A 12,081-nucleotide genomic window follows, 5' to 3' on the forward strand; every position below is an offset into this window, starting at 1 on the left:
TGTCATCCTTCTGTTCTTCACATATGCATAGAATGCTTTGGGGTTCTCCTTAATCCTACATGCCAAGGCCTTCTCATGCCCCCTTCGAGCTCTCCTAAGTCCTTTCTTAAGCTCCTTCCTGGCTACCCTATATTTCTCACGAGCCCTTCCTGCTTCTTAAAACTAACATATGCTTCCTTCTTCCTCTTGACGAGTTGTCTCACGTGTTTCGTCACCACGGTTCCCTTTTCCTACCATTTTTTCCTTGTCTCTGTGGGACAAACCTATCCTGAACCAAGCACAAGTGGTCCCTAAACTTCCTCCACATTACTTCTGTGCTTTCACCCTTGAACATCTGTTTCCAATTTACTCTCACTAGTTCCTGCCTCATCCCTTCACAGTTAACCCCTTCCCCCTTCATCCCTTCCCCAGTTAAGCACTTTCCCATTTTTTCTGTTTTCATCCTTTTCCATAGCTATGCTGAAGATAAGGAAGTTGTGGTCACTCTCACCAAAATGCTCCCCCACCAAGAGGTCTGCCACCTGACCAGGTTCATTACCCAGAACTAGATCCAGTATGGCCTCTCCTCTCATCCACATACTGTGTCAGGAATCCTTCTTGAACACACCTGACAAATTCAGCCCCATCTATCCCCCTTGCAGTCAGGAGGTGCCAGTCAATATGAGGGAAGTTGAAATCACCCAATAACTAAAACCCTATATTTCCTGCACCATTTAAAAATCTGCCTGCTTCTCTGCTCCTCTGTGTCCCGAGGGCTATTTGGGGGCCTATAGACTACTCCCAGCACAGTGATTGATCCCTTCCTATTTCTGACTTCCACCCACATCGACTCAGTGGACACTCCCTCTGCAGCGTCCTCCCTTTCTATAACCGTGATGCTATCCCTGACCAATAATGCTACTCCCCCCCCCACCCTTTTCTACCTCCCATCCTATTCCTTTTAAAACACCTAAACCCCGGTACCTGCATCAGCCAATCCTGCCCTTCCTCCAGCCAAGTTTCAGTAATGGCCACAACATCGTAGCTCCACGTACTGATCCATGCTCTAAGTTCATCCCCTTTATTCCTAATACTCCTGCTACTACAGTGCTATGAAACTCTATATTAATTCCGAATTGTTATCAATGGAGGAATTCATCCAGTGTATCTGTACGCTGCCAGCTAGCAAAGTTCAGTGCAGATAGTGTAGATAATAAACTTCCTTCATACAATGCTATCGATCCAAAATTTCATTTCCATTGTAACATTCAAGCTAATTGTCGATACCTTCAAATTCTTCATAGTGTCTAATTTGTTGAAATAGTGAAATCCTTTTACTTTCACCCCTAACTCTTTCTGGCATCTCTAAGCCTGAAACTGCAGTGAACAAAACAGTTTTGAATTGTCTTGCTGCTTATCAACTATCAGTGAGATTAATCACTGTTTTTTGAACACAAGCCCATGCAAATGACACTATTTAAAATCTGTTCACTGTAAGCACAGTGTAGTGTCAGACAGCCACACAAATGCACACGTCTGACACTAGATAGAAACTATTCAGCAACAGTCTCCTGCCCCAATTAAGCGGCAAAGTCTCCCAAATAAATGAAGGCAATCCCGGCTATTTTGTCAGTTAGTTTTTTTACTTGAAGAATTGTCCGAAATAAGCAGCTGCCCCCAATTAACTGATGAACCAGTTAACTGGAATCTACTGGAATTGCTTCTTTCGTGGTGTTAATGGTTATGATGCCAATAATCCAAGTCCTGGAAATATAATGTACTGATCCAAGTTATTTACTTCAATTTCATATTCTGCAGCAAGGCAAGACTCCACTGGGAGTGGCAGCGAGAGTCAATCACATCATTATTGCAGACATGATCATCAAAGCAGAAAGATATTATGCATGGAAGGAGGTGAGCTATTACTTTGAAGATATCACACACTAGAAGCAAAGCTCAAGGTGACATTTTTATTTGTCCAACTTTGTTTTCTAAATATTTAATTGTGTTATCTCTCCCATTTGGCTTTGAGTTGTTCTCTTTACCATGAGTTGTGCTATGTTACTTTTGTTATTTATCGTGCTGGCATAAAAATAACCTTTCTTTAACGCTCTTGACCTAGGAATCTATCATAGTATTTCTTTGCAATCCTGCATAGCACCAGGTGGATACTGTATGTCTGCAAAATCCTTCATAATTTCAAAGCACCAAGCGGTGGGACTGATTGGTACAATAGTGTGTCCCCCCAGACTACAATTTTCCATATCTAGCTCTGTGCAAAACCATTGCAGTCAAATCCTTTAGTTGTGAATTTTATGCATAGGTACTTCCAAGTGTCACAGCAACACAACAGCCTTTCTCTCAGTATCAGCAAAACGAAGAGCTGGTCATTGACTTTAGGACGGAGGCAGCACATGTGCTCCTGTTTATGTCAATGGTGCTTATGTCCAGGTCGAGAGGCTTGAGAGTTTCAAGTTGCTGGGAGTGATCATCATCAATCACGTGATCTGATCCAACCACATTGACACTATGGCCAAGAGACCACACCTCTGCTTCCTCAGGAGAATAAAGCTCCTGGTCAAGATGGTGCCCAGCTGCAGTCTCCATCGAAATGGTGGCTCAGACCTAATTAATTTTTGCTCGCTATTTTGAATGTTTTTACACCTTGGCCCCAGAGGAACACTGTTTTGTTCGGCTATATCCATGTATGGTTGAATAATAATTGAACTTGAATTTGATTTGATTTTTAAGTTTGTATGGGCAATTTTTGGGACCAAGAGGGGAGTTACAGATTAGAATAGGGTTTAGGGACAGCAATGTGGAGGAATTAGTGGTTAGGCCTCTGTTTTGTGCTCCACCTTCAAAAGCCAGCAATGTGGACAGGCGAGTAAAGACACCTAGAGTTCAGGTCTCTACTGTACAGTCAAAGGCCAGCGATGTGGACAGGTGATGAAGGACGTCTAAAGTCTACGCCTCCACTGCACGCTCAAAGACCAGCGAAGTGGATGGGTGATGAAGAATGTCCGGAGTCCAGGTTTCCGCCGCACGCTCAAAGACCAGCGAAGTGGATGGGTGATGAAGAATGTCTGGAGTCCAGGTTTCCGCCGCACGCTCAAAGACCAGCGAAGTGGGCAGGTGGTTATCAGCTACATACTTCCATACCAAGCAGTGAAAACAAAGACTCAGTTACTGCTAATTTAGGGATCAAAAATTAAAACCAGGGCAAGTTATTATGAGAGTATATCAGAAGAGAGCTGTGTGACTTTATTCAGTAGCATGTAATTGGTTTATTATTGTCACACGGATCAAGATACTGTGGAAAACTCTGTTTATCATACCGTTCAAAGAGATCAATTCCAAACTATAAATATATCAAGGCCGTGCAAGGAGAAGATAATAAAAGAATGCAGAATGTATTGTTCCAGTTGCAGTTACAGAGAGGATCCGGTGCTGGAAGGTGATCAGGTTCAAGAACCGTGCTGAGGTAGATTATGGGGTCAAGAGTTCATCTTTATCGTACAAGAGGTCTATTCAACAGTGTTGTAACAGCAGGGTGTCATCGAGCCTGGTGTTTTCAAGCTGTTGCATCTTCTGCCCAATGGAAGGGTGGAGAACCAAGAACATATGGGATGGGAGAGTCTTTTGGTTATGTTGGCTGCTTTCAGTGGAGGGGAGGTTGTTATCTGTGCTGGGTCTACAGCTGTACAACTCCTTGCTGTGTTGGGTGGACAGGTTGCCATACCAGGCTGTGATGCATCTGCACCTGGATAGGATGCTTTCCACAACCATCTACACAAATTAGTGAGGGTCGATGGGGACGTGCCATTTATCCATAGCCTTCTGAGGAAGAAGAAAACCTATTGAAAAGTGTAATACTTCCTGCAGTGTTTAGATCGCAGTTAATTCAGGTGATATTCTACCTAGGCTATTGCTTTATGGTAATTGAAACTGAAGAGAGTTAAAATCAAAGTTCAGTTTACTGTTACATGTACGCTCATGAGCAAAGAGACATACCTGCAGTGAACAACAGGAATTCTGCAGATGCTGGAAATTCAAGCAACACACATCAAAGTTGCTGGTGAACGCAGCAGGCCAGGCAACATCTCTAGGAAGAGGTACAGTTGACGTTTCAGGCCGAGACCCTACACCAGGACCAGAAAGGAAGGGGGGAGTTGCCAGAATAAGAAGATGGAGGGGAGGGAAGTAAGTCAAGCTAAAAGGTGATAGGTGGAAAAGGCACCTATCACTGGAATGAAGGAATCTGATAGGAGAGGAGAGTGGACGATGAGAGAAAGGAAGAGGGCACTACGGGGAGGTGACGGGCAGGTGAGTTGCTAAACTGTAGAGATTAAGGTTGTACCAGTGGTTCAAGAACCTATTTGCTGAAGAGAAATAGCTATTCCTGATCCTGGTGGTGTGGGACTTATGGTTTTTGCACCTCCTGCCTGATGGTAGCTGTAAGAAGGCAGGGATCTTACATGATAGATGTTGACTTCTTGAAGCAGTGCCTCCTACAGGTACAACCAAGGTCGGGAGGTGCATGCCCACAATGAATTGGGTTGAGTGCACTACGATCTGCCGCTGTGCATTCATTTCGCCATACCAGACCAGAATGCAGTCAGAAGGGATAGTTCAACAGTATGTCTGAAGAAGTTTGTTAAGAGTGTTCAGTGACAAGGTCTACCTCCTTGACCTCCCAAGAAAGCTAAAATGCAGGCGTGCTTTCAGTTTGCTTTCATCTATGTTCTGGGCCCAGGACAGGTCATCTGATATGTTAATGCACAAGAATTTAAAGCTGCTGCCTCTCTCCACTGCCGATCCCTCAGTGTAGCATAGTGCATGATTTCCGTCCTTCCCCTTCTGGAAATCAATGATGTTGAGGGAGAGGTTGTTGTGGCGCCACTGAACCAGGAACGTATCTGAATCCAGAGCACCTGGAACTCATCCGACAACAGTGGTGTCAGTAGTGAGTTTATATATGACATTGGATCTCCACTCAGCCACATAGTCACGTGTGTAGAGAGTAGGGCAGGGGCTAACCAAGCAACATTCAGGCATACCTGTGTTGACAGTCAGTGAGGAGGGGACGTTGTTACCTAGCCTCAATGATGAGGAAGTCTAGTATTGATTTGCAGAGGGAGGTATAGAGGGCCAGGTCGTAAAGAATAATTACAATGTCAGTTTTTGTCAATTTTGGGCATTCCAGCTTTTGTGAATCAATTTATTTCTCCAATCTCATCCTACCATTCCCATACCTTTCCAAATACAGCCTTCACTGTCTTACTGGCTCTACTGTTTACTATCTCTACTGCCTTTGGAGTTTGCACAAATTTAGCATGTTAACTAAAACTTTGACAAACATCCATAAATGCACAGTGGAGAGTATCTGGATGAGTTGCATCACAGCCTGGTATGGAAACACCATTCCCCATGAAAGGAAAAGCCAAGAAAAAAGTGGTTGACACAGACCAGTCCATCAGGGGTAACCCCTGCCCACATCTAAACACACCTGCAAGAGTGCTTCCACGAGAAAGCAGCATCCATGATTAGAATCCCCCAGCATCCAAGCCATGCTCTCATCTTGCTGCTGCTGTCAGGAATGAGGTTTAGGAGCCTTAGTTCCAAAAACTCCAGGTTCAGGGGCAGTTATTACCCTCCAACCATCATGCTCCTGAACCTGCATGGAAAACTTCACTCACCTCAACACAGAACTAATTCCACAACCTATGGACTCACCCTCAAGGGCTCTACAACTCATGCTTATTTACTTTTTAATTGATTTTTATTTGCAGTTTGTCTTCTTTTGCACATTGGTTATTTGTCAGTCTTCGTAGTTTTTCATTGACTTTGTTGTATTTCTCTGTTCTACTCTGAAAATGAATCACTATATATGGTGATTTACTTTGAACTTTATTAACCAGCATTCTTCATCAGTTTGTTTGAGTTGGTTAAAAATAACCTGTACGAACTAGTATGTCAGGTTTGACTGATTTTTATGCTTCACAAAAGATTATACGTCTCAACAACTGCAGAATGAATTTCAATACATTGCGCTGAAGGTGTAGGCATGCAGAGATTGTGCCTGCATTGTCTCACTTGCAGTAGCTTGGCTTTTGTCTCAGTTGGGCTGAGATTTCCAGCCTTTGGGTAACAAGGACTGGAAGGTTTTAAAGCTTTACTGTGTTCAGCACATATTGACTTTCTGTGATATTTTGCTACAGCTTTCACCACTAAAACATATCCCCCAAGTGTAGTGTGTTCATAGTTTCTGTTTTGATACTGCAGTTAAAAATTCATATCTTTTGTGATTAACATATTTAACTGTAACCACTTATGCTTCAAATAAGGAAAGGTACGTCGCATCCGGGGTTTCTCCGGTTAGCAGACGATTTCCCTCTCTGACGTAGTGGGGAAGCGCATACGAGGCAAGTTACAGCAGTTTGCCATTGCCTTCTTCTCTGACGTAGCGGGGAAGCGCTTACGAGGCAAGTTACAGCTTGCCTTCTGCCAGGTGAGTTTCCAAAGAGATCACCAGCTCGTTACCCAGCATGGATGGAAAGTGCAGGGAGCTGGAGCTGGATTCGAACTCAGGACCTTTCATCTCGAAGTCCGACACTGATGCCTTTACACTACCAGCCGGGTCATGCTTCAAATACATTTTTTAAAATGTATGGCTGCACCAGTTCATGGCTGAAATTGTATTTTATTGATAAATTCAGGTTTTGAGTGGTGGTGGGTGAGCTCTTTTCAAAACAGGCACAATTTTGAGTGTCATTTGCCTAAAGAAATGTTAAGTGCCCTAAACATCAATTCTGCTTCATCGTTGTTTCCACTATTGTGCAAGCGAGCTAGCTGGAGTGTTTGCTGACATCTTCAACTGCTCCTTGCTTCAGTCTAAGATCCCCTTGTGTTATGAGAAGGCAACGATAATCCTGGTGCTGAAGAAGAGCAAGGTGGCATTCCTGAATGACTATCGACCTGTGGCTCTGACATCAATGGCTATGAAGTGCTTCGAGCGATTGGTTATGGCACACAACAACCACAGCCTTCTGGTCAACCTCGACGCTTTACAATTCGCCTACCGGAGCAACAGGTCAACGGCAGATGCCATCTCTCTGGCCCTACATTCCTCCTTAGAACACATGGAGAATAAAGATGCATATGTAAGGCTCCTTTTCATTGACTATAACTCTGCCTTTAATACCATCATTCCAAATAAACTGATTCCTAAGCTCCGGAACCTGGGCCTTAGCACTCAGATCTGCAGCTGGATCTTCAACTTCCTCACAGACAGGACCCAGGCTGTAGAAATAGTGGACAAACACTCCTCTACAATCACTCTGAGCACCGGTGCCCCACAAGGCTGTGTACTCAGCCCCCTGCTGTACTCACTGTACACCCATGATTGTGTAGCCAAGTTTCCATCAAACTCAATATATAAGTTTGCTGATGAGACAACAATTGTAGGCCGTATCTCGGGTAATGATGAGTTTGAGTACAGAGAGGAAATTAAGAACCTGGTGGCATGGTGCGAAGACAATAACCTATCCCTCAATGTCAGCAAGACGAAGGAATTCGTTGTTGACTTCAGAAGGAGTAGCGGACCGCACGACCCCATTTACATCGGTGGTGCGCAATTGGATCAGGTCAAAAGCTTTAAGTTTCTCGGGGTCAATATCACAAATGACCTGACTTGGTCCAACCAAGAAAAGAAAAGTCCACTGCCAAGAAGGCCCACCAGCGCCTTTACTTCCTGAGAAAGCTAAAGAAATTTGGCCTGTCCCCTAAAACCCTCACTAATTTTTATAGATGCACCGTAGATAGCATTCTTCTAGGGTGCATCACAACCTGGTATGGAAGTTGTCCTGTCCAAGACCGAAAGAAGCTGCAGAAGATCGTGAACACGGCACAGCACATCACACAAACCAATCTTCTGTCCTTGGACTCACTTTACACCGTACGCTGTCAGAGCAGTGCTGTCAGGATAATCAAAGACACGACCCACCCAGTCAACACACTTTTTGTCTCTCTTCCCTCCAGGAGAAGGCTCAGGAGCTCGAAGATGCGTACGGCCAGATTTGGGATCAGCTTCTTTCCAACTGTGATAAGACTGCTGAACAGATCCTGACCCGGATCTGGGCCATACCCTCCAAATGTCCAGACCTGCCTCTTGGTTTTTTTTGCACTGCCTTACTTTCCCTTTTCTATTTTCTATTTATGATTTATAATTTAAATTTTTAGTATTTACTATCGATTTGTACTCCAGGGAGCATGAAGCGCAGAATCAAATATTGCTGTGATGATTGTATGCTCTAGTATCAATTGTTTGGTGACAGTAAAGTAAAGTACTGCCTCCTGGAACTAACTATAGTACATGTTTGTATTATAGCATTATACTATACAAACAAATATGTGGTACATTTAATCAACACTTTTAACCCAGAAATATAATAAAATGCCAAAAGTGGACAAAATCTATCATAACAGACAGTTTGAAATCTCCATTTTATTATTAGGTCCTCCTGGTGCTTGAATCAAATCATAAGTTGACAGTAAACAGTGGCAAGCTTCAGTTCTGAGCTCCTATACACTGTTAACTAATGGAGAAGAGGCATTCACTAATTTAGACCAGACTGGACTTAAATGCACTTCAAAGATAGCTTTGTATATTTACGACTCTCTCCATTGGAGTTCTAGAGTTATTATCACTGTATTGATTAAAAAATCAGCATCTAATTGTTTAGAATTTCTGAAAGTTTGGCATCTGGCTGACTCTGAGTGTGACCAGGGTATATGGCCAGCTCCTGGGTTTGTATGTGGACTGGGTGTTAAGCTCGGAACCAAGTGTTGGGACGTAAGTAGATTTGTGGCCAGACTCAGACTTGCATACTTCTGTCCCCCTTTACACTCAGCAGGTTTACTGGAAAAATGATTGTACTGCTGTGTAACATGTGAATGCTACCCCAAAGACGAACTATTTGGTTGGGTAATTGGTCATTGTACACTGTCCCTTGATTAGGTTGGGGTTAAATCAGGAGGTGGCAGGGCTTGCTGGGCTGCGTGGCTCAAAGGGCTGGAAGCACCACCAAAATCTTGTATGTTATTGGAAGTTTATTGTTCGGGCACTCCCTAGTTTACATAATGACTCCTTTCCTCAGAAATGATTGTAAACTGACTCTAAGAGCAGTGTGTCAACAATGGAAAGCAACTGAGTGATAGGAGTAACAACAGAAGTTCACTCATTTGTAGCTATTTTTTCACAGGTATGGTCATGAAAGAGCCGAAGAGCCAGTAGAGGCAATAAAATTCCGACAAGACATTTCCTTTTAATCCAGCTGTAGTTTAAGCACTTGGATATTTGCCCATACAGAAATATCCAGCATGCACACATTAATAAGTACAAATAATTAGTACAAAAGGAGGCCAATTGTAAGAGTAATCCTACTTCCCTGCCCTCTTTCCAGAGGCTTGCAAACTCCTTCCTTTCAGATATTTCACAACTCCGCTTTGAACACCGCAATTATATCAGCCTGCACTGCAATGGCAGCAGTGCCTTTCTGATCCTGATCACTTACTGTGTAAAAAGAGGACGACTCATTGTTACTTATGGTTGTTTTGGCAATCTCCTTCATTCTATCCCCCCTAGTTCTTGACCACTAAACCAATGGGATCATTTCCCCTTGATCTGCTCTATAGAGCCTTCATGATCTCCCTCCACATTCCTCTGTCCACGGAGAAAAACATCAGCTTTTTCAGTCTATCTACATAACTGAAGTCTGTCAACCTTGGAGTTCAATTTGGGAGACCTTCTCTGTGCCTCTGAAATCTTCACATGTTTGCAGAAGTGTAGCACTCAGAGGTGGACTTAGTTCTTGAACTGTGGCTGAACCAATTTTTGTCATGATATCCTTCTTTCATTTTCCATAGTTCTACGTATATTCCATGTGCTTTTTTAACCACTTCCCCAGCTCGTGCTGCTACTATCAACAAACTGTGCACATGAATCTGCTGCTCTCTGATTTTAACCCTCGTTTAGGATCATGCCTTGCAGTTTATTTTGCTGCTTTTCATCCTTTCTAACAAAGTGATACACTTCACAGTTGTCAGCATTAACTTTACTCGGCTAACCCACCGAACTGCCCTTATCTGATTGAAATTGATCACTATCAATAGTGCCCTCTACACCCAATTCTGGTTCGTTAATGCACATTAATAAAAGCTATGGTTCTAGCACTGGCCCTGGCGATTTGACCCTGGATGGTATACAAGATAATAAGGGACATGGATAGACTGGACAGCCAGAGATTTTACGAGGGCATAACTTGAAGGGTCTGGAGGAAATTATAGTGGGGGATGTCAGAGGTAGGTTTCTTACACAGAAGAGAGGTAGGCACATGGTAGATACATGGATGAAAGGAAAATGGAGAGCCGTGTGGGAAGGAAGGGTTAGATTGGTTTTAAAGTAGGCTATGGAGCCGGCACAGCATCATGGGCGGAAGATGTACTGTTCCATCTTCTATGCTTTGTACAGTCCAGTGTACACTACCCTCCAATCTGAAAAACTATCTTTTACTACTACATTCTCTTTCCTGTTTATTAGCCAGCTTTCTCTCCATGTTTCTGGAGGTCGATTCCATGGCCTTCCATCTTGGTGATGGGCTTACGATGAGGCACTTTTTTAAACATCCCTTGTATATCCAATATCAGTCACAATTTGCCCATCAGCCTTGGGTGTCATTTCAGCAGAAGTGAGTAATACATGATTTTCCCAAACAAATTCATCGAGGCTCTCTCCAGTCAACCCACACTTGTCCAAGTGACTGGGAATTCTAACCTTATTTATTTATTTGGAGATACAATGTGGAATAAACCCTCCAGGCCCAATGAGCTGCATCGCCCAGCAACCCACATATTTACTCACTGCTGAATTTGTAGATGTCTGGAAGGTTTTGACCATAACTTTCCTGAGCACCCTAGGAGGCATTCCATTTGGACAAGGAGTTTAGTCTATTTTTGTTGCTTCTGACCTCCCTCATCCTTTCCGGTCCATATGAAGTCCTCAGCCCAAACCTTTGACTCCTTATTACTCTTCATAGATGCTGCCTAACCTGCTGAGTTCCTCCAGCAATTTGTGTGTGTTGCTCGGTATTCCAGCATCTGCAGATTTTCTCTTGTTTATGAAGTTTCGATACAGTGGATTCCAGTTAATTGAGATGCACTGGGATCAGTACATTTTGGCCTAATTAAGCGTCTGCCCCAATTAGTCAAATTTTCATGGAAATAGTTAAAAAGGTGTAAAAAAGACAAGCTATCATTTATCTGAGTAGCAAATTATGTACTTAAATGGAATACAAGATAAATTGGAACACTATAAATCCTGCTACAGTACTATAAAACTGTATATTCCGGCAAGATAGTTCCAGCAACCAACAGCAACATCTTGCAGACAACTCGCAAAATTATTACTCTTCTTCTTCTAAATGGACTTCTTTTTCTGAGCTGCAATCAATTACAGCCTGTTATTTCCTTTTAAAGAATGTAGTTTTGAGCTGACTAAATGATCTGGAGCTTCTGCGATCTCCTGGGGGATTTGGTGTGGATGAGAGCGGAGAGTTTACATTGTAACTATGGCCATTGCTGGTGGTGTACACTTCATTGATTACTAATGGTGGAATATAAACCCATTAGTCTGCATTGGTTAAAGCATCGAGCAAGATTAAAGTCATTGAGGATGAGAGTGGCAAATGGTGTTCAGTGCTGTCTCTCTGAGTCTCACTGGTCCCTTTCTGCTGCTGCTGGCAGGAAGAAGGTGCAAGAGTCTTGGGTCCCATGCTGCAGGTTTGGGAGCATCTGTTGCCCTGCAGACAATGGGCTCCTGGGTGGTCTTCTCTTGCCTCAGTGCTGAATGCATTCTGCAGCTGGAGATTTGCATTTGGAGACTCTGCAGTTCAAGTTGCTTGTGTTTTTGTTTACTTTGTAAATTTGATAAAGGCACTTCAGCATTGAACTAACTCTGCACCTGTGGCCTGTGACCATCACCACAGTGCTGAGCACTTGCTTTCGGGGACTCCGCGGTTAATATTAATTGTTTATTTTTTATTG

The 12,081-nt window shown here is 43.2% G+C and overlaps 1 protein-coding gene across 3 annotated transcripts in view; it reads left to right on the forward strand.

Annotated features, from left to right (window-relative positions):
- LOC134346328 (ankyrin repeat and death domain-containing protein 1A-like) overlaps positions 1-12,081 on the forward strand; it is an 83,063-nt gene that overhangs the window by 43,351 nt on the left and 27,631 nt on the right. For all 3 annotated transcript variants that reach the window (XM_063047677.1, XM_063047678.1, XM_063047679.1), the window contains one exon: positions 1,798-1,893. In XM_063047677.1, the coding sequence (XP_062903747.1) occupies positions 1,798-1,893 (96 nt within the window). The remainder of the gene's footprint in view (positions 1-1,797; positions 1,894-12,081) is intronic.

Source organism: Mobula hypostoma, chromosome 5 (genome assembly GCF_963921235.1).
Source record: "Mobula hypostoma chromosome 5, sMobHyp1.1, whole genome shotgun sequence".
Classification (NCBI taxonomy): Eukaryota; Metazoa; Chordata; class Chondrichthyes; order Myliobatiformes; family Myliobatidae; genus Mobula; species Mobula hypostoma.